The 26,315-nt window shown below is 31.8% G+C and overlaps 1 protein-coding gene across 5 annotated transcripts in view; it reads right to left on the reverse strand.

The window, feature by feature from the left end:
* Positions 1-6,450: 6,450 nt before the first annotated feature.
* LOC132919313 (leucine-rich repeat-containing protein 24) overlaps positions 6,451-26,315 on the reverse strand; it is a 105,235-nt gene continuing 85,370 nt past the window's right edge. For 3 of the 5 annotated variants that reach the window (XM_060980823.1, XM_060980792.1, XM_060980803.1), the window contains 5 exons: positions 22,478-22,574; positions 18,301-19,039; positions 17,688-18,098; positions 16,041-16,416; positions 6,451-8,183 (listed from right to left, as the gene is read on the reverse strand). In XM_060980823.1, the coding sequence (XP_060836806.1) occupies positions 7,243-8,183; positions 16,041-16,416; positions 17,688-18,098; positions 18,301-18,996 (2,424 nt within the window). In that variant the 5' untranslated portion in view covers positions 18,997-19,039; positions 22,478-22,574 and the 3' untranslated portion in view covers positions 6,451-7,242. Of the gene's footprint in view, positions 8,184-16,040; positions 16,417-17,687; positions 18,099-18,300; positions 19,040-22,477; positions 22,575-23,861; positions 24,085-24,135; positions 24,414-26,315 lie in introns of those variants that run through there. The other 2 variants (XM_060980814.1, XM_060980831.1) reach the window with 2 other exon arrangements.

Raw genomic sequence — 26,315 nt, forward strand, 5'->3', positions numbered from 1 at the left:
TATCTTACAATAGTTAATTTTTTATTAATGCTTGACATGTTATTGGATTCATTGTTTAGTAGTTGATAAAGGAAAGCAAACCAGGAAGGATTATTTTGTGTCATGAATATACGTATAAAATACATACATAAATATATTTCTAGTTTAAGAAAACTGGTTTATACTTTTTATATAATATTCAAACCAAAAACTAAAATATCAATATTAAAAGACATTAAAATAAGTATAAAAAAAATTGAGCAAATCTTAACTAATCTAAAAATAAACCAAACATATTTCAAAACTTTAATTGTATAAATCCAATTTGATTAATATACAAAATGTGGATGTTCTTTTTGTTTTTAATGACGTACCTACTCATTTAACAAAAAAAGTGAAAAATTATTTTTAAAGAAGATATATTATGAAAACTTACCTTAATATGACTTAATAAGTTGCCACTTGAAGTTTTATATGCAGTAATGACTTTATGACAATTTTGACAAGAAGCTTTGATTTTATCACCATTTATTGACACCAGTTTATAAAACGTATCGAATAAATATTGAAATTTAAATTCTGACAATGGTGCCGAAACGTCAACAGCAGGTGGGTCATCAACTTTTTCCAGACAAACTCTTTTGTTGGACGTTGTACTTAAAAATCTATCCATATTGATAATATTTGCAGTAAACAAGAAATGAAGAAAGTACACGACACGAGTATACGAAGTTGTAATTAACAATAAAATTACTCTGCAGTCTGCAGGCAGTCGCAGTAGTGACTATTTACTATCTGATAAAATTAAATTATTGTACAAAATATTATAATATAGTAATGTATACAAATAATATGATATACATTATTATTATTATGCCTATGCTGTGCGAGAACTATTTTTAGTATATTTCATATTATTTACCAATAGACAGGACAGGTGTCGGGTACATGGTGTTATATTGTTATATTTATATCTTGTATTGATAAACAACCGTTATGGTCGGTCGTTTGGCGGGTGGGTACATTATTGCTATTTTTAATTCGTTTTCGTCTTATCGAACATTCAATATTGTAATCTAAAAATTACTATGGTAACATGATAGAATAAAATTATTACAAGTAAACAGCACCCAAATGTTATTATTATTTTGTACTCTTGTAGATAATAATATCATAATATTTTATGTAAAATGGCTAAATGAGTAAACAATTATTGAAAAAAATACACATGCATTACACAAGATCTAGATATTTATGTAGATTTTCATAATTTAAATCTTAGATACCAATTAGATACTAATTTATTTTTTCATCTAGATAAGATGAAGATACTTAATTTTCATCTAGATAATTTATCTAGATAAATTTATCTAGATATGACTCAACACTGTCTATAGTACTATACTATAATATTATGTGCGAATACGTAACCTATGTCAACATTAACCCAAAACCGTGTTGTGTAGTGTGTCAACATTGACCAAAATTCCAATGTAAATGTCAACATCCACTAGTACATGTCTATATATTATTTTAATTATTCAACATTCACCAATTTAGACATTTAGTAGGTGTATGTCGACATTCACTAGGCAATTGTCAGCAATTGCGGACATTCACAGTAACATATACATTTGTACAAATATTTATAATACATGTAGACATGTATAGTATTCAATTGTAATGAAAATAAATTCATATTCACATTATATACGTTTCGTTTTAAATAATTTGTTCAAAAATATAAACATTTCAACATTTTTGAAAAAACTATATTGTATATGCATTATCTAGGTGAAGGAATTTAGGAATTAGTTTATTTTTAAAAAAAACCATCAACAGGTGACTGTGGGACCTATAAAAAAAAAACAAAAAATGGGACCTTTTTACGTTTTTATATGCGTATATTATTTAGGCAACATATCTATTCGTTTATGTAAAGTTTAAAAAATATGTAAAACTTACTCCTTCACCCAGGTGATACAAAATATTGCAGTTTTTTCAAAATAGTACTATATCTCTTTCAAATTGATAGCATTAATCAATAAGCATTTCTATTTATTTTGCCTGTGATGTTCAAGTCCGTATACATGGGTGGGGGTTGTGGTTCAAACCCTAGTAGAAACAAAAACTAACAAAAAACTATGTGTTTAATTATTTATTGTACATTTACAGTTCATGTATTAAAAATATTTAAATTTTTTTTAAGTTTTTCGAACCGTCATTTTGGGTTTGAATATATTTAAAAACCAAAAATCTCTATCTACGATTATCTGAATCACCTAACGAAACTACCTTTTGTTTAACAAGATAGTTGTTCCAAAATTAATTTGTTTGAATTTAATTAATACCCAAAATCGCCAAGTTGAGAAGATAATAAGCCGGAACTACATAATTATTTTTTTTCATGATTTACGAATTTTGTCAACATTTGAACTTGTTAATGTTTATAAATAAATATTAATTTTATATATTTTTAATATTTTTAAATACCTGCAATGATAGTAACTTATGAGAAATCTATAATATTTAATTTTCAAGGTTTTTAACTTAACAAATAATTTTTTTGTCAACGGCGATTGAAAAAAAATTTTCTCATGCCTATAATAGCTTAAAAATAATTAGTATATTTTGAAAAATGGATCACATATATAAAATGATAACATAAACATTTGATGAAAATGTTAAGTCTATAGTTTATTGTTTTTGAATTTAAAAAAAATATCAAAACTCGTCTGAGAGGAAATAGTTATTATATGGGTGAATATTGAATTTCATACAAATTTTAAATTATTGTTGATAACAAATTAATATGACTTCCGGCAAACTTTTTTTTATTATATAGATAGAAAAACTATGAGGAATCTAGAATCTTGTCTTAAAATATAAAAAGAAAAGTTAATTTCTAAGTGCAAAATAATTTGCAAATTTTCGGGATGGACTTCTCTCCTGCTCATAAAGTGCATATTTACAATCTTTATATTTTATATACCTATATGTCCTATATGCATGCCGTATCCATTTGTGTTATACTGTTAATTGTTATGCCTTATGAGTTGCTTTATAACATGTTTTTTCTTTTGAACATTTATCGCTGTTAGTGTATGATATTTAAACTATTTCAATTGTTTTGCTTTGCTCTGAAAGTGTGTGGGATGAGAGAAAAATATTTTTTGATAAAGAAAGTAAGACAATTTTATATGCGGCAATGATATGGATGCAAAAATGTTGAGCTATATATGCCCGAAGTTGTATATTAAAACTAGTGAAAACAGTTTCACGGACGAGTGTAGATTTAGTAAAAGCGAATATTAAATATAATATTTCGCTCGGGTTTGACGAACGACGACAACGACGACGATACAATATAATATATTATTATATCTCAGATTTACGCATATTATGTATACTGTGAGCGAAGAAAAATTCGTATCTTATAGGCATATTGTATTTGTATAGGTGTTTACAAAATATGTCAAAGTGCCATTCCACTTTATGCGAGTAAATATTAATATAAATATTAACATTTAATCTCAGGAATAATCGTAGATTTACTCATACATTAATAATTTTTTAGTCATCGGTACCTAATTTTATTTTATTATAATAATATATTCCTTTATATTTAACTCGAAAACGTTAAATTTTTTTATTCAACGGCGTTATATATTTATGTTATATAGAAACTTTTAGCTGGCGTCAATTTTTACCATAATATTACATAATTAATAATAATTACGGACGCCGAAGATTTTCGACTATGGCGCAGACGGCGGCTGTAGAGACTTGGTGTCGTCCGGTTCCGGAGACGGCTGGGCTTGATCTTAATATAAAATGTCGGCTGGGAACTCGGTGCTTCCACGTAGTCCTATTACTTGCAGAGATTAAAAAATGGTTTTATCGTTTTATGCGGCATATGTGCAAAATGTACGCGCCACTGACGATTTCTTAGGCCAGCGTTATACGCCCGGATTGGTATCCTTTATGGTGTTACAACTAACAAGACCCGTATAGTCATATAATATTTATATAGGTTTATACGTGCAAATCCGGAAGTTACCGGAAGCTCCGGCTAGTCACCTAACCTGTACGAATACCATCAGTGACATGGTGAACGACATTTGCTAATGCAATTGTTTAGCCCTAGAAATTTATCTTAATGAATTTAAAAATCAAATTTGCGCGGATAAACGTATAATTAACTATCAATGTACATTTTAATATTAAATAATTGATGAGCGTATGTCATATAACACAATTTCTAAATAGCATAGTCTTAAATTAAGTATTATTTGTAGGGGTTAGTGAGTAAGTCATTATTTAAATACTTTACTTAGGGTTTGAAATATTATGCTTGCTATCAGTTGCCACGCCACTGAATATTGAATACAATGACTTAACGCGATGGCGCCTGTGACTATATAGTTTCACTTCGACACTTGGTATGGATGAAAAATATTTACAAAAATACTAAATAGTAAATACTGTTTATATTAATATATTTTATTATCAACAATAATTATTAGTAATCAAAATTATCAATTTTAGGAATATAATTCTTATATTTTTTTTTCGTGGCATAGTTTATTTATTGGTTTTGGTTTTTGATTTTGTTATAACATTGTTTTCGTTTAATTGTTTTTTTTTTGTCTAAAAACAAGGTTTTATTTTTATAAATCAATTAAAAACAGGTTGGAATTGAGATATATTCATATTTTTAGTTTAAGTGTTACCGACATCTTGAGAATAATACACAAACAAAAAAAACAATACAATGCAGTACAAACGGGGTAAAGGGCATCACCATTAGTCTCATTAGAGAAAAGTTCAGATTACAAACAGTAAAAATTACATAAAGTGTAGGTAATGCTATTGCATAACAGTAAAACTAATAAATTACAGTGTTTGATATGGACAATAATAACTAATTAGGTTAACGATTTTTTTATCCATTAAGTACACGGAAAATATTATAATTTTATAAGAACTGAATTAAATTTATTAATTATTAATAACAAGAATAAGTTCAATCGTATAATGATAAATGCTCTAGTGATATAGATACAACTGAAAACTTTTTTTTTCTTTGCTTTGGAATTAAATCAAAACATTATAATAGGTACTTAGATACAAGCTGATCCTTAAATGAAAAAAAAACCCAACATTTGATTTCATTTGAATTGTTCTTATTGACATTTATTTATTTTTCATACAAAATATACTATAATATTAACACAAATAATATTTTATTTTATTTTTTAAAATTAATATACATTTTCCAACTATGTACGCAATATTAAATTTAATTTTTAATTGAAACAACAATCATCTTTTTTTACAACAGTTATAATTTATAAATTATACAATTACAATTTTGCCTCCACATTTTTCAGTCGTTAGCGAGCACAATAATATAATATTTATATAATAATAATAATAATAATAATATAATAATAATAGAGAAATACTTTGTCGAGAAATGGTATCTCGTTTTGTGGTCAACCTTAGTCGCTAACCTACACTAACATTTGCTTTTCAGAGAATATCAGCTTTAAACCGTTATGTATTTTAAGTAATAATAACTATAAAAAAAACAAAATACAAAATAATAATAAAATAAAATATAAATACAGGAACTTTTACAAATTCAATTATTTCTACAAAAAACTTTTTTGTTGATGTCTTTGAAATTTGCTATTGGCAAGAGTCATGAAGAGGCCTTAATTTTTTTATAAAATTACTTTACATTTCATAATAAACATAATATGTTTACAATAAAACTATTTTACAGGTATTATTGTATTTTTTAACATTGTTTGGGAAAAATCAAATTAACTGTGATCAAAAGTTGTGTTAGCAAAATCAAAAAAAAAAGATAAAACATTTTTTTTTTTTTTACATATCATATTTAACATTTGTCGTTTGACTAAAAAGTTTTAATTAATTAATACATATTATAAAATATAATATATTAGTTACATAAAGTTTAAATATTATCAATACGTTTGTACAGTTAAAAAATAATGGTATTCAAAGCAAGTATAAAAAAAACAAATTTGTTAAAAATATATTAAAACACACACAAAAGAGTAAAAATTGGACATTCATTAATTGTTGAATTAAAATGCGCATTATCACTGTTTGAAACAAAAATTGAAAAATATTCAATATAAATAATAATATAGTCCTAGAATAAACGAATAATATATAATATGAAAGACGCGTAAATTGTAAAATAAAATAGTTGAAAGATCCATTATGACAATCAGGAGTTATAATTATTAATTAATTTTTTTCTTTTCGACTACAGATTAAAAGGGGACCATAAATAACATCAACAAGACAATATATAATAATAATATATAGACAACAGGGGTTAATGAGAACAAACACATTTTATACATAATATAAATATACCGCCCACTATGTATTATACAACTATTTTTTTTTAAATTTTTTTTTTATTGACAATGACAGTGACAAAATCGAAATTGATTCATTCATAGAAACATAATATTACCAACATAAATAGATATACAAAAAAAAAAAAAATACAACACAATAAAATATACTATCTTAGTACACAACACGTCCAATCCAAAAACCAGCAGCCTCATATCATAGAATATATTCAACATTGTGTGCGCAATACGTCGTTACGTGGGTTAGGCCTACACGAGGGGCATGCATTTTTCATTGATTTTTATAAATCGGACTCCCACTGATATCCGAGGGGCTAACGCACTATGCGTTCTTCAATTATTTATTAATGTATGCGCATAAAAACTTCGGTAGGAGGTAATCTTTGTATAAACTTTTTTAAACGAAACAAAAAAAACACTGGGTACCTATATCGTGCACAATCACACTATACGACGACGACGACGGCACCGCGATATAATATATAACTATAACACGCTTCAATTGTTTCTTTATAAATTATTTTTATAAAAAACTTTGTGTGGGAAGGACAAAAAATAAAATAAAGAATGAAACGACTATAACCGCCGAAAAGTATATGGAAAAACAAAAAAAATGTACAACGCCTTATGATGAGTGAACGAACAAAAAAAAAAAAAGAGAGAAAAAAAATATTAGCATGTTATCGATATACATGTAAATATAATTGATGTATATAAGAACAAAATACGAGTACGTATAATAACATATAATATTATATAGAGATATATATTATGTATTATCATCGTGGAAGTACAGAGGATTCGTTCGTGTGGCACGCGCGAGGAGGGGACGGGACGGACCTTAGACTTCGGTACCGTCCTCGCCTTCGTCCTCGAACAACGGGCCGCCCTTCATTTTGGGCTTTGGAGGCGGTTTGGGTGGCACCTTGCGCTTGACGCTCGTCTGGCTGGCCGGCTTGAGCACGCCCGACTCCGGAGTGCCCACTCGGCTCGGCGCCCAGCTGCTCCGGTTCCTCGCGTCCATCTCCACCAGCGGCGAATAGTTGGGCGGCAGCGCGTTGTGCTGCGGCAGGCCGGACACCTGCGACGGTGGCCCCTTGTCCGGCGATCTGGGCGCCGGCGACGGTACTCTGCGGATGTCCTGCACGTCGTCCGGGTTGAATCTCGGACCGCGATGTCCACCGCCGCCGCCGCTGCCGTGCAGCTTGGTCTTGTGCGGTAGCGTCTGACTGTATTGCGGCTTGGGCCTGTGCACGGCTGCCCCCGGCGAGTCGGCCACCGCTTTGGTCAGCGAGAGCACCGAACTACCGTCGGCCGTGGTCCGCGGGCCCAGATTGTCGTACACGGGTTCGCACAGCCGGCCCACGCCCAGCGGGTCGTCCAAGTGGCCGGCGGTGGGCGTGGACGCGGACGCGCCTCCGACGCCGGTGCTGCTGGCCCAGCTGGGCACGCGCGGCCGCCGCGGAATGGTCACGTAACCGGCCGGCGGCTGAGCGGGACGCGAGTTGAACGGCGACTGGGACCGATTGTACGGCAGCGTTCCCGAGTAGATGGGACTGTGCAACGGCGACTGGAACGACGGGACGGTGGACACCACGCTGCCGGCCGGCGAACTGTGGCCGCCGCCGCCACCGCTTCCCCGGGGGAACGCCAACAGGTCCGGTGGGTGCGTGCCCTTCCGGTACGAACGGCCGTTGCCCACGCCGCCGCTTATGCCGCTGCTGTCGATGATGTTGGCCAGCTCGTCACCCGACTCGCCGTAAAATTGTTCGTCAGCATCGCCTGTACAGAGAAACAAAACAGTACGCACATTAGTATCGATATTATTATACGCTGTACTAATAGATTAAAAAAATTGTATTTCGTCGAGTAAATTGTATCGGAAACACGAAAACCAAAATTTAAAAAATAGCATTTTACATTTATCATTCTAACCTACTACGTAGTATAACTGCAGATTGAATACGTGTGCTCTAAATCGGCGTTAATGCGCATGAACAATACAATATAATAATATTACGCTATACATTATGGTAAACTGTCAGCCCGTGATTTTCTATTCCGTCGAAATTTAAACGAAACAGCCAAGCGAAACGTACGGAAACCAGGCAGACAAAAAAATAAAAATAAAAATCTAAAACTAAAATTGCGCATACAATATAATAAATAAATAATTACGTTCGGTGGCTGTCTCGGGTTCATGCAACAGTCGAAGACGTTCCCAAGTTCCTAGTTTAATTTTATGCGCATATACAAATCCTTAAATATTATATTATAGTGTTCTACTTTCTTTAAAATTTGTTAAATACAAACTCTCCGAGTTTGACTGCTTTAGTAAAGCACTGGAATATATGATTATATGATCTTCTTCTATTAAAATGCGTGCGTTTAGATTTTTAGTTCGAGAAAATAAAATGTCTACAAACTTTATATGTAAAGGCATGCTGCCATTTAAATTTTTGTTTTATATACAGTATTTATTATTCGCTTGAATACTTTATTATGTTCCCGAAAATTCACTCCAAAATAAAAATATTTTGGGTATAAGGTGAGAACTTCAAATGTTAGTTGTTATACTGACTTATTTAACTATATATTTATTAAAGTCAAAACGACGGAACTATTAAACTAGGTAATAATTTTATTGTATTTTTATTTTTTAATCTTTTGTATATTGTATCCGGTAGAACTTTTAAAAATACTTCATAATAATTATACGTATTACGGTTTTAAATAGTGTTGTGTAATACTTTATTCCGCGGAGGTTCTTCCTCCGGAAATTTTTTTCCGCAATATGCCTTGAACAATAAAAATGCTGCAATAATGCGACTGCGATAGAATCGTTGTGTCAGTATAGTTTTAATCGACAATTTCCGAGAAAAAACTTAATCAATGGAATATTTGATTGTTCATTCGAATATTGTGTATTTATAATATTATCTCGATTCAATTATATTATATCCTACGTATATGGGATTTTAAAATTTCGATTTTTTTGTCGTATGAATGTGAAATCATTTATTTTAAATTTCGTGTGAAGTCGTACAAAGATAATTTCTATTCAAAATCACTCCTACGCACGACGAGGAGCCCATTATAAAGCATGTGAAAAGAACGGACGAAACCGGGAGAACAATAAATAATACAACAAATCTATACATACACACACACGCACACAACAGCACACGGTAGTAGCGCGTACCGCGTAAACAACTTTGGCGGGTGGTCCCCGGTGACATTTTCGATAAGAAAGACGTGTTTGTTAGAAAACTACGAAATATAAATGCGTGCATTTTTGAATAATAACATCGATGAAGTAGGTTTATAATAATAATAATAATAATGTAAGCCCGCGATCGACCGACTGAAGTAGGAAAAAATAAAAAAATAATAATACTCGAGAACGGGGGTTTGCGGGGAATCCAAAGAGAAACTACCTTTATACGTGCGGTGTATAATACAAAACGACACGCCACTGCTGTATTCGGGCTGTTCGTTCGTATATTATATTATAAGCTTTTCCACGAAACAGTGGGCACGTCTGTTGGGGATGGTTAGGTATTCGAAATCGATCTCGTAAGGTGAGAGGCGAGGCGGGTAAACGATACAATATATGAGTAATATTATTGTGATCTACGACAACGATTATTATATTGTATTATTGTATCATTTATATATTTCATACCCATTATTATGTCACGGCTTACAGGAGAACGCAGAGATTTACCTACTACAGGTATTTATATTTTTTTTTCGCACTTCCACAATAGTTCTAACCTACGCTGAACGACCGCAAATTCTACCTTTTTTCTCTTTTTCTTTTAGTCTCATTTTTTAACGGAGACTAGTGTCGGAATGGGAATAATACTGAATAAATGATATTCCAAAGCTATATTAGGAGAGTCTTGAATTAAATTCATAATATTAATAGGTATATTACGGAAGTGTAGCAAGGAAAAGGGCAGCCTTTCCTGATATATCAGGAAAATTTTAAAATGCTTCAATGTTCTGTGAGAATGTGACGTTGACGTATTACGTAAGACGTAACCACGTATTAAAATTGTAATTTGTGCGAAGTCTAAGATGTTTTATATCTATATGACATCAGCATATGAATCCTATGAAAGATCTTAGTGGCTTAATTAAATCTCCCCTATATAACAAACTATCAGTCCTGCCCCCGAAGTAAATTCTGACTAAGCCACTTGTGATGCACCTACAGTTTTTTTTTGTGTACCGCATCTTCGAGACGAACAATAAATAAGACTATCAGAAATATTATAATCGCTCAATTATTATATTTTTATGGGCAATTATATGGTGGTAATATATATATTGTTGTAATTATAGAAGAAGAATAATACAAATTACTGCTACAATAGTCGTTGTAAACACACAATTCTTCTACCACCAAATATGAAATTGCCAAAATCTGATCGAACAAAATACAACTATTGCTCGAGATAATAGTAATACAGCCAATTCTCGAATTAATTTGATTTATGTATTTTTTGAGTTAAATACCTCAATTACAACTTATCAATATTTTAGAGGGGACAAGAAAAAATTTCAGTGAGTATTAAGTATTATGATTCGTCTCTCGCCTGTAATATATGTTTTAAGCTGTACAATATTATGCTGTATAAAACGAGATTACGTGTCATATACGCGAAAACCAGAATACAATAATATAATAAATATCATTCTTCTCTACTATTTGGCGTGTGTGTGCAATATTACCACATAAAACATCATTAGTAAATACCTACCTAAAAAATGTTAAAAAAAAAGGCTTTATACATTAAGTATACTGATATTAATAAAAATTAAATTTTGTTTTTTAACACGCTGGAAATTCTTTAAAATTGTTAAATTAATAAATTTAAATCACACGCAGTTTACCAATAATTATTATAAAAATATATAATATTCGAGACGATAGGCTATTATATTGAAGCGGCAAGGCGGCTAAATCATTTTTGCGCGTGAACTCGTTCACCACGTGCTTCATGCGGCCAAATGCACAATGGTCATAGATTGATTCATCACATAATTATAATAGTGATTAAATAGTAATATTATTATTGTTATTACTTATTAGTTATTACGAAGAACTAGATCTCGATCTCCGGGTCTGTGTTTCTGGACAATACGCACGGCGCGCGTTATCGGTGTTTCTATAATATTGCACTTTGAACGGAAACGGTAAAACAGAAGCGACGATGGCGAACGTTGAACAGACAATAGAGAAAACAAAACGGAAAACAATAATATCTCGAAACGTATATAGCTGCTATTACAATATTATAATATTATATATAGGAAGGTTACAATAACAATGCTATAGCGCGCAATTGTTTTGGTCCGGTCGCGGGGTAAAAGTTCAGTGAACGGAAAATGTCCGATTCGGAATAAATGAACGTACATATAGAACAAGTCGGTATAGCTTTTTAAAAAAATAATGATAATCTGTCATGTCCACCATATATTTCACTATATAGTTCACTCTACCAAATGCGAAATGCCACCTTGGACAAGGGTAATAAAGGGTAATAGTGAAACGTTGACGAATTTTTGTTTGAATGTCATAACTTATGTCTAACTTAGACATGTTTAGTAATTAAAATTGCAAATTCTCTAAATAAATTTCCGAGAAAAGCACTCAAAGCTTTTTCATTCATGTGAAATAATATGACACGAAATTGCCCTACCTGTATCAACATGTATAATAACTAACTAATTCAAAAACTTTTACAATTACCTAAACAAAACCCAAGGAGAGCTCTTTATTATAAAATCGTCGAGAAAACATCTAAAATATAAAAATTGTTCCTAGAAGACCAACTAGACAATTAACTAAAAATATATTTTTTGTAAAAATATTTGATAAGTTGAAACAGTTAATTAATTGTATATACATAAAAAAATATAATAATGTTATATTCAATTGTATACACTCCCCCCCCTAATAATATACGTAGACGAATAATATAGATATTATAATACCACACGACGCCGTTACATATTATTTACAGACTGCTGACTAGTGTGTTTGTACATGTCGGAAATGTCTTTCGGTTACTACTCTTACTATTACTAAACTCGTGCATGTCCAATATTTAATAATGCATACATCAGACATTGCACGGTCCAGGGGTAAGATTAGAAGATTATTTACACATAATGCCACATACCTATATGACACATAAGTATATTAAGTATATTATGACTTATATCAGGGACGGACTCTCTGCTATTGTGATATAAAGCGAGTTTCAAAACGTCTAATCTCGCAGCTTGCTTGTTTCTCTAAAACACGGTCGCTTTCTTTACGAAAATAGTAGAACTTATAAGATCTAAAATTAAATAATAACTATCACCATTTCTCTAGACTAGCTTAATTTTCGACCTTAAGAAACTTTTGGAACACTACTCAACGGGGAATGTAAATATGATGTAATAAAAATTAAAATATTTAAAAAATATGTATGTTTGCAAGATATGGCAAGTACATTACTAATACTCATACATCTTAGATTATATTATATTGCTTCAACGCGTTTATAGAACGAGGTAAAATTAAATAAATATCGGAATTCAATCTGCTATATATGATTACAATAATGCACATAATAAATTATACATTATTAATTTTTAATCGGCGCAGCCGGCTAGAGACTATACTTCGCCGGCCTTTAATATCTATAAGTAAGGTAGTCTATTATGAAATAAACTGTAGAAAAATATATGCGTCGGATACGAAGAGGGACGGCGAAGGAAATTTAGTAAAACAATGTTATTGATAATCTTCTATAAACATAGATATTATAAAATTGATTGGCCTTTCTGGGCGTTCTCGAATGATAAGCTATGCTATGTGGTTATATATATTTTTATATTGTAAACAATAGTAATTTTTTTATACAAAGAATACAGTAAACCGGGTTCAAAGCCGGGCCATTTGCTATGTTACGTCCAAAAGTTAATATATGCTCAAACTATGGAAGTTTCCTTAAAAATCGAACGATTGATACTATATAATTACAACGGCCAATCAGAATACGATAAAAGGTACATGACACAACGAAGTAGCTGTGAACCCGGCATAAGTCGGAATGGTTGCCTATTGGTTACTACTTACTACTATATTATAATAATAATAGTGATATCGATGGGGCATATACCTAAACTTCGCAAACGCTACCACATGAGAAATTATAATAGAGATGATCTATATCCATTATATATATTATCTATGTATACAAAAACTAAATACATAAATAACATACTATTATTGTCTTTAACAATAAATATATATAATATATTATAAAAAAAAACGTGCACCACGGCTTGCTTTAGACTATACACAAATATTGCAGAGACGCGACAACGATGGTCGTATTTTGTCTTTACCTATCATCTTCGAAAGTGGGACTTTTTTATCATCACCGTCGCCGCCGCCTCCTCGCCGCGGAGATCCGTCGAAGGTGTAGGGTCGTGTGCCGGTTCACTCTTTGCCGTGGCGATTCACTGCTGCAGCAGGTGGGTGACGCGTACACCAAACACCGCCCGCACCCGGTTGTCGAGCAAACGACAATATTAATTTCATTAATTCTTTTTTAAACTTGGCGTACAATAAGTATACGACACGGGCGTGTGCGTGTGTATATGGTAAATGTATATTATATTGTGCGAGTCGACTATGCAACATGAGCACGCGACGGACATTATAATAATATACAATATTATATTATTATATTGCGATGATAATAATATTATAAATGTTTAAATAGGCGAAACGAATTTCGTGTTTGGTTTTGTGAAAAAAAAAAAAAAATAAGAAAAATATAGTCGTAAAAGAAAGCGCACACGCACACGCACGCGCCCGACCTGCAATATAGTTGCATAGATTGCGTGTAAACAGCAGCAGCGAAAAATTAAACGGATATTGAATTTCGGCGGCTCGCCTAGTATGTGAGTGCATATACCCCTCTGATATAATATAACGACCTACCAACAATATCTACCTACATACTCGAATTTCTTTGCGTCATTATTTTTTCTGAGATTCATTTATAAACTCGATTTCTATACGTATCGATATCATCTGACGCGTGCACATATAGGTAAAAGTATAATACTAATAATATACGCAGGTACTATAATAATATATTATGTCGTTCTCGTGCATTAAATTGCATTTGAATCATCACTGCATCATTGGAAATGTGCCGGAAATAATAAATGAGGGGTGTTGAGGGTCTTCTTTCGCTCGGGATGAAATGTTGAGACAAATACAATTAGAATATTTTGATATGATCCTGCCCGGCCACCTACAATACATATAATATACTCTGAGTGCTGTATTTTGTATAGTTGTGCAAGGCACATTGTTTTGAACTAGGTACTTGGCTTTGATTGACTCAAATTGCCACTCGGTGCGGTTTTTCGTGGAAAGTCGGAAAATAATGTACAAGCCAACATTCAAATACATACTTAAATACGTATAATCAGTCGGAAAAATAAAAGCAAATGAAAATATTAATAATTATTATAAATAGATTTCATTGGTAAGTAACTAGGTAGGCAAAAATAATAATAAAATAGACCTTCTATTCTTAAATAAAAAGCAATAAAAGTATTGTCATTAAAATATAAAATTTGTATTAAAATACAAATATAATTTTGAACTTGTCAACATTATTAATACCTATTTCAGTTTCTCAAGGCCATTTTTAGAAAATTAAATTATAAATTTATAAATGGTGAGTTCATTAATAAAAAAGGGGTTTAGTCTATAAGGGAAAATAAATGAATCCTTTTGTTGGATATATACATACTCTGTATACCTCGACGCACGCCTATAACATCGAGCCGGCCAGAAAAGAATCGTTCTGAGTACATATTATTATATCCACACAATAAGCAAACCACGTCGCTGGACATGTTGAACGGTTTGGTTTACCTTTTGGGGTTGAGGCGTATCTACACACGGGACAACGACGTGGCGCGCCGTAAAGACGAAAACACACAACAATTGATAATCAATAGTTTTGTGGAATGATAATAATGACAATGATTACGATAAAGCGAGTGTAATGAAACAATGGTCTGCCTGTTTGTTGGTGTGATAATTCACTCCAAAAAGACTACGGATTGTAAACGTTTTTAAAACGAAAAATACAGTAGAATTATAAAAAATCGAAAAAATATAAACGAAATTAAAAATAAAATTAGAAATAAATTTAATATTTTATAGAAGTATTAAGTACCTAGCTATAATATACTTTACTGTTAAATAATTTTTCTTTAATTAAACTTTTACTTAAGATCTACATTTTTAAAATACAATGTACCGATAATTATATAATTTATAATTTGCTATAGTATTTTAAATTTAAATTGGTTTTGTATTGTATTATTGTAGGAATTAAAAAAAAACCGAAATTCTCAAAAACGTTTAAAGTATCGATATGATCGAAAAATAACGATTTTAAAAACATTATATAAATACGACGTTATATTTAAATTTATCTATAAAATGAAAAACCAAAAACTATAGGACATTTTCCATTTTTGTCGAAAAAACATAATATCTATATTATAATATTATTATGACGTATAAGGGTAGATACTGACCGCTGACGGATGTCTCGTCTAGTAAATTCCTCTTCAGTTCAGTCATTTCGGTACCGGTAGGTGACGATTCATATCTTCTGGGCGGCTTTTGAACCGGATTCACGACGGCCAAAAGGCTCTTTTGCTGTTCAGATGGCTCGGACACTAGCGACGTGACATGATTGTGATGGTTGGGCACGTCGCCGTTTGAAAAGCCGTTGGCGTGCGATTTTTTCGACAGCACACCACCGCCCGCCGGCCGACGTCGGTAACAGCATAGACAGCACACAATTAACAACAGGATGATGATGAAAATTCCGGCTACCAGGCCAATGATGATGGGTAGCGATTCTTTCATGCTGACAGAACCACCCAGGATGCTTTTGTTACTACTGCCCTGTAATCGGCAAGGTTAATAGGTGTTAAATACGCCAAACAATAATAACAGTTATAATATTATTATTTATTGTCATCACATAGCTGCGAGTAAAACGTAAAAAATGTCGTGTTACTTTTTATTCTAAAACCTATCTGAGCACGAACACTCTTTTCGTGCCCATACACCAGTGCAGTATAAATAGTTAACGGTAATAGTTCACGCGTATTCAATGACTAATTTGAGAGAACTAAGTTAGCAAACTTTTTAATTTAGGGAAAAAAGTTCTATCGTGGATCGAATGAGCGCGATTATATTAAAAGATGTTTGAACTAATTTATAGCCTTCAATTTCTACTAGGTACCATCTATCATATATTTTATATTATACAACGTGTACATTCGTAAAAATCGTTTAGCAGGTATGTTAATAGTTTAAACATTTAAATTACTGTCGTTAAAACTTCTTTTGTACATAACTATTAAATTTATGATGGATACAAATCTTGTACTCGTACAAGTATCGATTAATTATATCACGCATAAACAAATATTAAGTATTACTTACCTTGTACATAGACATTTGATAGTTTTATTGAAAAACGTTTATATCATTACAAGGTCATACGATGAGTAAAGAGCATGACTAATTATTTTTTCTTTAACAAAATATGTTTTGTCTTATACGGATCAATAAAAAATTAACTCTTAAAGAAACAATAATACAATTCAAGCTCAAATTATTTACAGTTATTTTTAGGTAAAAACGGCACCCCCCCCCCCGCTCAAATAGACTAAAAAATGAGCTTAAATGATCTATGGCAGTTTAAGTATGAAAAAAGTACCCGTATATATAAACGGATAATGATCATAGTTAACCTTAAGGCCTTAACACAATTGCGCTCCATGAAATATGTTAGTTCTTTAAAAAAATTTTCAATACGCTATTTAAAAATATAAATATATAGCAACATAAACATTTGCGTTTTCCCAATATGTATGAATTAAAGATATAAACATTTCAAAACCGATATTCTACATAAACTATAATTATAATAATCGGGTATTTAATATTATGAAGTACATAATATGTGATAATATGAAACAAATTTCAACAAATCTAACAATTTACTTTTGTTGTAAGTCCTAAGCCTGTAAAATTGTTAAAAGAACAAACACATAAAATTCATGGGGCATAATAACGATGAATTTTTTTCACGTAAAAAAGTAAAACAGGTGCAATATTGTTGCAGTGTAGTAATGATTGCAATGATAACGGAAGGGGAGTGGTACCTGAACGATGACGGTGATTTTGCGCTCTTCTAATCCGGCAGGGTTTTGCGCGATGCATTTGAATTCGGATTTGCCAATCAACCGGGACCGGGACACGGTCAGATTTATCCACTTGGCCATAGTGTTGTCCACGCTCTCGTATACAGTGAATTTGTAATCGCCGTGCGAGTAATTCGATATGGGCCGGTTGTTGAACACCCACTGGACGCTGGGCATCGGCTCTCCGTAAATCTTACAACCGATAGTCATTAGCTCGTCGTCATCTAGCTGAAATGTGGAACTCTGGGCGGGATACTGGATGACCGGCTGACATGCAAAGTCATCAGGTTTAATGTCACCCCACAGCTTGTTCAACAGTCTCGGTGGTTCGGCGCACGATGCTGTTTTGAAGTAGAGGTTTTTATTCATAACCTGCAAAAGAAGATAATAAATCTTTACGGTTACCGTACCTTTAGACTATATATATAATAACTAAAACACTTTTTTGTCTAAAATAACTTAATGAATTTTTTTAAAATAAAAAAAAAAATGGTTTTTCTTAAAGTTTAGATACTTTAAATTTTCTATAATATAAGTAGTAACGGGTAAATATTATAATGAATAATATACAAACCAAGTTCATAAAAGGCCTAAGCTTGCAGTCACATCGCCACGGGTTGTTGGTGATTTCCAAGTTTATTAGACTGGGCACGGACTCTAGGACCTCCGACTTGATATTAGTCAACTGGTTGCCGTTCAGCTCTAAGCTGTTGAATTTGGTGACGTTGTAGAACGTTTTGGGCTCAATATCCGTAATCAGGCACGCGTTAAGTTCAACTGTCTGCAGGAATGACATATTGTTGAAAAGGCCGTTCCGTAATCGCTGTATAAGGTTGTGGTTCAGGTAAATCTTGCGTAACCGGAACGGATCCCGGAATGTGGCCGGGTGCAGTACGTGAATATTGTTGTCGCTCAGGTCCAGCTCGATGAGTATCTCCAGGCCACGGAATGCGTCCTTGTCGACAAGTTCGATTGAACAACTGCGGGCGATCAGCTTGTGTAGGTTAATCAAGCCTACCTCCCGGAACACATCTTTGTTCATCTCCAATATTTTGTTGTTGGACAGATCGAGCACCTGCATCTCATTGCTCAGGTTCTTCGGTATGCTGGTGAGACCCGAGTTGATGCACTCAGCCGTCTTCTGGCCACTGACCCATTTGCACCGGCACGTCTGCTGGTTGCACACAGTGACCCAGTCCAATTCGGATGCCGAGTGTGACACGATGGGCGCCCACAACAGCAGCGTGATCAATGTATAAAGGTAGATCATTGCTTACGCATAACAGCTGGCACTTGTGTATGATGTCAATGACCTGTGTATCGTTTGCAGACCGGAAAAAAAATTGAATCATATTATTATTATTATAAAATTAATAGTATGCTATGCATACATGCTGTAAATGTACAAGTTATCGTTTTGGACTGGCCGGGCTACCTGGCCGTGTATGTGGGAATTTAAGCATTTGAATAATTTTTTCAATGATATTAAAGGATGCTACTCTAGGTGACTCAAAGTTGGAGGGGGAAGAAGGAAGACATTTTTAGGAAAAAATTGTATGAACTTGAACGATATTCGTTGTTGTCTATAATAAAAATTACGAAGACGTATATTTAAAATACAAGGAATAAGACGTATACGATGTATTTAACGAAATTGACGTGACTACGTGACGACACGCGGTGCGAGTTAGTCACGTGCGGATTTCTTACAATTTCTTAAACCAACCAAAAACATTGAACAATTTCAATATAAATTATGTTCTATATGTACTTAATATATCTATTTATCCATAAGTACCTACATGATATATACTTAAGTACTTAACTATAAATTCAACATGAAGCACTGGATACGATTATTATAGTAAATTCATCATTAACTGTGTCGCTGTTTGCATTATTTCAAAAACAAAATATAAACATATTATAAATTATACCGTCAGGGAATATTTTAACTTGAAATAGAAATTCTATTCATTTTGTGCGACTTAATATTTGTGGAATTTAAATTAATTTCATATTATGACATATTCTACAAGTTTCAAAAGTAAAGTGAACCAAGTTTTGGCTGACTGATTAACACAAGGTATAACTTAATGAATGTATTTATTGACTTATTGTATTAATTCAATGTCGGAAATAAAAAGAATAGTTTGGACGAATAGTATTTCCAGTTTGAGAAAATGTTTAAGTATATATCTTCACGGGCGGTGTTTATGTTTTTGGATTTATATGTGTCTCAATGTTTGCATATTATGTTGAAAATTCCCAATGGATTATAGTGAATATGGTTCATTCATGAATTCAATTCAAATCAAATATCATACAATAATGTACTAAAACCAAAATTCACACATGTTTATTCGATTTCTAAGTAAATGTGTAGTTTTGAGTAAATAATAATAATTTTGAGCTTTAGTAAAAAAATCCGTACCTCCACGGAGTAAAAAATATATGTAAACGTAATACAAATAAAACATTTATCGCATTCATCGATTATTTTTAGTATTTGCGTTTATAAAACGAATATTGATATTGGTAATTTATATTTAATTTGAAATGCACGATTTTACAAAAACAATACAAAATGTACGAAGAAAAAGAGTAGGTTTGTTTTATTCATGAAAAGTAAACAATATATCAAGTTTCGATAAATACAGAAATATAATTATATATCTCATTCGTAGACCATGCTTAATTATATTTGTGTATTTAATAAATTACCAATTAGGGTAGGAATATGTTTTAAATATATTTTTAAAACAATCATAACATTGTATTGTACATTTTTATATGAAATATATATTTTGTTTGTATATCACGGTATATAAAACCATGGTGTAGGCTGTAGATAATATAAGAATGATATTACTTCATAATGCACTATCATATACACTTGAAACAAAGCATTGCTATAAATTAAAAAATGATTATAAATTGTTTAAAACACTACGTTTTAAACTAATAAAACGTTTGTTTTGTATATTTTAAATATATATATATATTTTAATCCTGCAAATTATAATAACGATAAATTTAAATAGAAGTCACCATCTAGAAAACTTGATTTATGGCTGGCTAAAATGGCTAAATAAATTAAAATACAATTTTAAATACTGTTCTATCTATAGACAATTCGTCTGTAATCTATTTGTTTGAAGTATTAAGTATTTCATTTGCATATATTATTCATAGTATTATCAATTATAATATACAAAATAGCCTAACCTATCAGGTACGTGGATTTTAAAATTACATTCCACATGATGAAATTTTTAATTATAATATTATGACTCATTTCCCTACTGTTTAATGAATTTAATTTAATCATTTCATATTTGTACAATGAAAATATATTTCTGATGGCATTGGTATAATTCTACAATTAGGCTGTCAGGGTAGTGATTGTCGAATAAATAAAAACAGTAATATAGTTTATGATAAATATTGATTTTATAAAATTTTAATGACTATTATGAAATCAATGATGATTGAAACTAAAAATTTTTTTTTGAAACTGCACTTAAATAATATAAACACTCAAGGTCTACATGTATTAGGAATTATATGAGGTCATTAAATTATACAAATACACGCGCACTAAATATGCAATATATATAAATATGTAGTTGCTGGTTATATTGTTCATCGGCATAAAAAATAGAAAAAAAAACCATGTAGTACCTTTTTAATATGCACCCTATACAGTTCAATGAATCTTCATTTAAATTGAACACGGATTTTTTATTAGTACGTTTTCCATAATAATAATAATAATTATTTAATGTTAATTGTTTTTATTCTAAATCTGCGGAGGATCAGACACACGGTAGAGGTTCGTATTGTATTATAATATATGAATCATTTTATATTTGCTGGCTAACGACGTTAAAAGTTTTTTTTTTGTTTTGTAGTAATTAATGACGCAGAGATTTAAAATGGAATCGAAAAAAAAATAATTCATTAAAATTATACATTTATGTACCTACGCTATACATGTTACACGACTATATTGAAACAACAGACACATCAAAATAAGTTCCAAACGAATCCGTTTATTTGTTTTTACCATTTTTTAAAAATAATTAATGATTCTAGTACAGAAGATACATGGGATACTTACACACTGGGATAACGCCGAGAAAATTGTTTAATTGGTGGATTTTTTTTTTAATCTCTTAATAGAGCGTAGGTGCAGAAAATTATGTATTATGGTTTAAAAATTGAGAATAAATTATTTAGAAATTCTGATGATAATTTTTCAGTGTCAAAAATCTGAAATAATTTCGAAGTACGTATATAAACGTAGGCGATGAAAAAATATATTTTACAATAACTAGGTATTTACATGTTAATTATATTTTATTTAAAATCAAGCGCGATTGTCCGTGAAAAAAAAATGTAGTTGATAGAAAAAAATTTAACGGAAAACCGCAACATAAATTTATATGACTGAGACCAAGAGTTAAATGATTCATAAAGCAATATTACAACAATATTATATTATATTATAACATTGTATTCAACTCTAAACGTAACATCGTTACACATACTTATATAATAATATTACAAACATGCCACTGTATCGTCGGATAAAAATATATATAGTTTGCTAGTCGTGACATAAACAAAAGAATTGTTTAGATGCAATAATAAATTATGATATCGAGTTCGTACGGATGTTAATTGGGAGTTTAGAAACGGTTAAAATAGACATATTAAAAAAAAACCTTGTGGTTTTGCGCACTTACGTCAACAGTCAACACGTCTCAAAGCTGGCGGCTACGATCCGACGATCTAATGGTTGCTCCCACTCCTTGCCATCCGATATCGTAAAGTTCCATATTCCTGAAACACATAAGAACGAATGACGTCAGTATAACAATTTATTCATTGTATATAACGCATCACATATACGAAGGGAAAAAAGTGCATTATCTCCAGAGGAAAAACGGTTACGTAATACTGATGTTTCAACTTCGCGACACATAAATACATAACAATATAATATTATACGCACATTAATCAATTATCATTGTTGTTACTCGCGTAGGACTTAAAATTTAGACGAGTCTAATTGAGGGACGTGTACATGTGACAAACAACGAAACGAGTGCATAATAGAGGTATTCATCACTGAGTAAGTGCAGTACATAGTGTGCCAACTTTTAAGTATAGTACCTATATAGAATGATTAACAACACAAAATAATGACAACAAAAATTGATTATTCAGATTTTAATGATAATAGCAATCAATTTCAATGACGACGAGACGGGGCGGAAAGGAAATCGGTTTAACGCAAAAGATAATCGTTTATTTATCTATTTATTTTTATTACAATAACGTGGCACAGTTAAGGGTGGAGAGAAGAGAAGAAACTCTGAAATTATTTAATAACGAAAGACGTTATATTTTCCTTCGTTCGTGTCGTAAAAATGTATTCCTAATTTACAAGGCGTTATACTGATTAGTATTTCGAGAGGCAGTGCGAATAGACTTTCGAGACATTTCAGTTCTCGTCGTTCCAAACAAAATCCTCACATCGGTAGTAAAAATTGAACTTTTTTTTTATAATTTGATATTGTACATACTATAGATTATAGATAATATTATTTATATACACCTTGATATACATTGCGTGTCCAGGTAAGCTTAGATATTTTAATATTGTAGTTATATTTATATTTAAAACCTATACGAGGGTAGGAAGAGGGTTTTATTCTAGATAGGACATGAATATTGCAATGCTAGATATAACGATATTTGGTTTATAATATAGGATTGTTATTTATGGAGGATCAAAGCAACGGTATAGTCGTTGCAGTGGATTCAAAGAAAAAGGGCAAGTCTAGAAACATTACAAAGGGCTCGATAAAATAATTATTTAGGAGTGGGTTTTAGGTATTTTTGTTTTATATTTTGAGTTAGATTATCGTAATTATAATTAAATTATAAAACAATTAACTACGAATTAATTAGGGACACCTTTCTGTGAAATTCGTAACATCAAAATTGTAACTAAATAGCTTTATTTCAAGCGAAATATTTCTATTATACTATAATACTATTCGGCAGTAAAGCTTCCTTTAACTTTCTGTTCTTATTGTAAATTATTTGTTTTGTAATACTTACAATCGTAGACAATAATAATATATGTACACTGGAAATAATTATATGCACATAGTCGTATAGATTTTCGATGCACACACGGCATATTATCATTCTTGCTGGAATTATTAGATTGAATAATTTTTTTTGGTGTTGTTAAAAATTGTTTAAAGGACCGTGCCCGAGTGGTGGAGAGGTAATCGGCAAGGGCCCAGTTCGCGCAAATATCTACGTTTGCTCCGTTATCCACCATTTTAGGGAGGCACGCATTAATATATGACTATTTATAACATATTACCTATATTTAGTAATGTACGTGTCGTCTACGACCGAGACGGATTTATTTCGAATTCCGCTTGTATGCTCACGCACGTACGAGTTTCCAAAATTCGGCGGACCGCGACGTACGAAATACAACGTTGATATTATTATAAATTATAATAATTTATACGACAATAGTAGAGACGCGGCCGACCGACGCGCGCGCGCAACCGTCTTAGAAAAATAACGGCGTTCGCAGCGGCGGTTGCCGCACGTTCTCGTCGCTACACCGTCGACCGACGCGCACTGACTGAACAGTGAACCTGTTCTGCGCGGTACACGGCCAACAGACGGCGCGCGTCGGTACCGGCACACTACACGCTCGTAGAATGCACATCTCGGGTTTGTGCATTGTTACACATATTATACTGCAATAAACGCAAACAACGATACATTTGAAGCAGCGAGAATTTCAGCGTAGCAGTCCACCACACGACAAAATATTAAATGTAACCGGGTCCTGGTGGCTTAGGAATACTTTTAATCAATCAATATTATTACACCATTGCAATTAATAAAATAACTAATTAAATTCATAAAAAATAATTCTAATTTCTACAAGTAAACCTTCAATAAGTCCGACTGAAAAACAATTAAAAAGACTTTAATGTTTTTAATACACAGAAACAATTTTATCGAATTCAAGCCAAGAAAACCTGTTAAACGAAAAAAAATGATTTAATCATCCCTACAGGCTACAAATAACACTTAAAACAATCAGACACTGCCAAAGTAGGTTTTTATCTTATAGAAAAATCCCCAGTTGAATTTAAAAACTGTTAATTTTACATAAAATACAAACAACTATAATTAACAAATGGTTAACTGATTTGTCAGATTAAATCTTAATTTCTCATTTATCTTCCTAAAGATATTGTTTGTAAATCTTTAACTTCAGTTTTTCCAGTTTCACGGATACATCCGCTTTAGTGGTGAATTGATTCAAGCTATTATTTAAAATTTTATGAAATGTTTTCGGCCGATTAATTATATATATATAGAAATAAAACGGTTAGCTATGCGTTGCAAGCGTCTTATTCATCTCAAACTAATTTCCGTCGGTTATACCTACTGAATTACACCGCGGAAGAGACCTTTTATTTGTCCATAACCGTGTCATACTATTCAGTGTGACTTATATATTTTATCACCCAACACTTCGTGACACTAACGTCTATGTTAGTAAGTGCCCAGTAAGTCGGACAAGGTTATAAGTTATAATACATCACATGTAGGCATAGTTTGTGGGCGTATACTGTGTGTCACACACCGTCCGTAACTGAGAAGTCTCATCATTTTATGATATTATTATCTTGTCCCGCACCAGTCGTCGTCGCGCTACATAACATCCTAATATATTATGATGTACTATAAATATTATTTTATTTATCGATTCACGTAATAAGAAGTAACATTATTAGAGCTTAATAATAAACTTCTTTCTTACCGTATGAAATATATTAAGCAAGAGTAATTGTTGAGTATTTGATTATACCTTTTAATTTAACTTTAAAAGTAAAAATCACCTGTGTAATGTTACTCAACTCGGATATTATTAAATATTAATAATGTAAAGTATTTTACTTTATAGTATAGGGTTCATTTTTTTGTTGCTGCCTGTTATTTTTCCTCGTAAAGTAAATGACGTACATCGAGTTAATTAGTTTCTTATTATCTACTACCTCGAACGATAGGATCCTAGTTATACTTCTTAAACGAATATTAAAACTATCAAAGTTTTTAGATCTGCTATTAGTTGTTAAAGATAATAATAGACTGCAACATGCCAACGCAATTAAAAATATGATTTATAATATACAGCTAATGTTCGTGATATTTTTGTAATCCATTGGGACTCTATCTAGAATTATAGATTTTATACTTGGCTTTACAAGGAGAAAAAACCGATTACTTTTCGAGAGCATATTAAATGATCCCGAAAGAATTCGGGAATTGAATTCACATTCTACCCACAACAGCCACCGCCCTTATGTACATATTTAATCCGTTTGTTTTTCCTCGCCACCAACCCAAACCACACAATATAATATAATATACGTAACCGATAAGTTATGTATAACGGGTACTACACAATATATCGATACTCACATGTATAATACATATATATTTTCCTCGCTCAAGCCAAGCTGCAGGTGA

Source organism: Rhopalosiphum padi, chromosome 1, assembly GCF_020882245.1.
Source record: "Rhopalosiphum padi isolate XX-2018 chromosome 1, ASM2088224v1, whole genome shotgun sequence".
In the NCBI taxonomy this organism is placed as follows: Eukaryota; Metazoa; Arthropoda; class Insecta; order Hemiptera; family Aphididae; genus Rhopalosiphum; species Rhopalosiphum padi.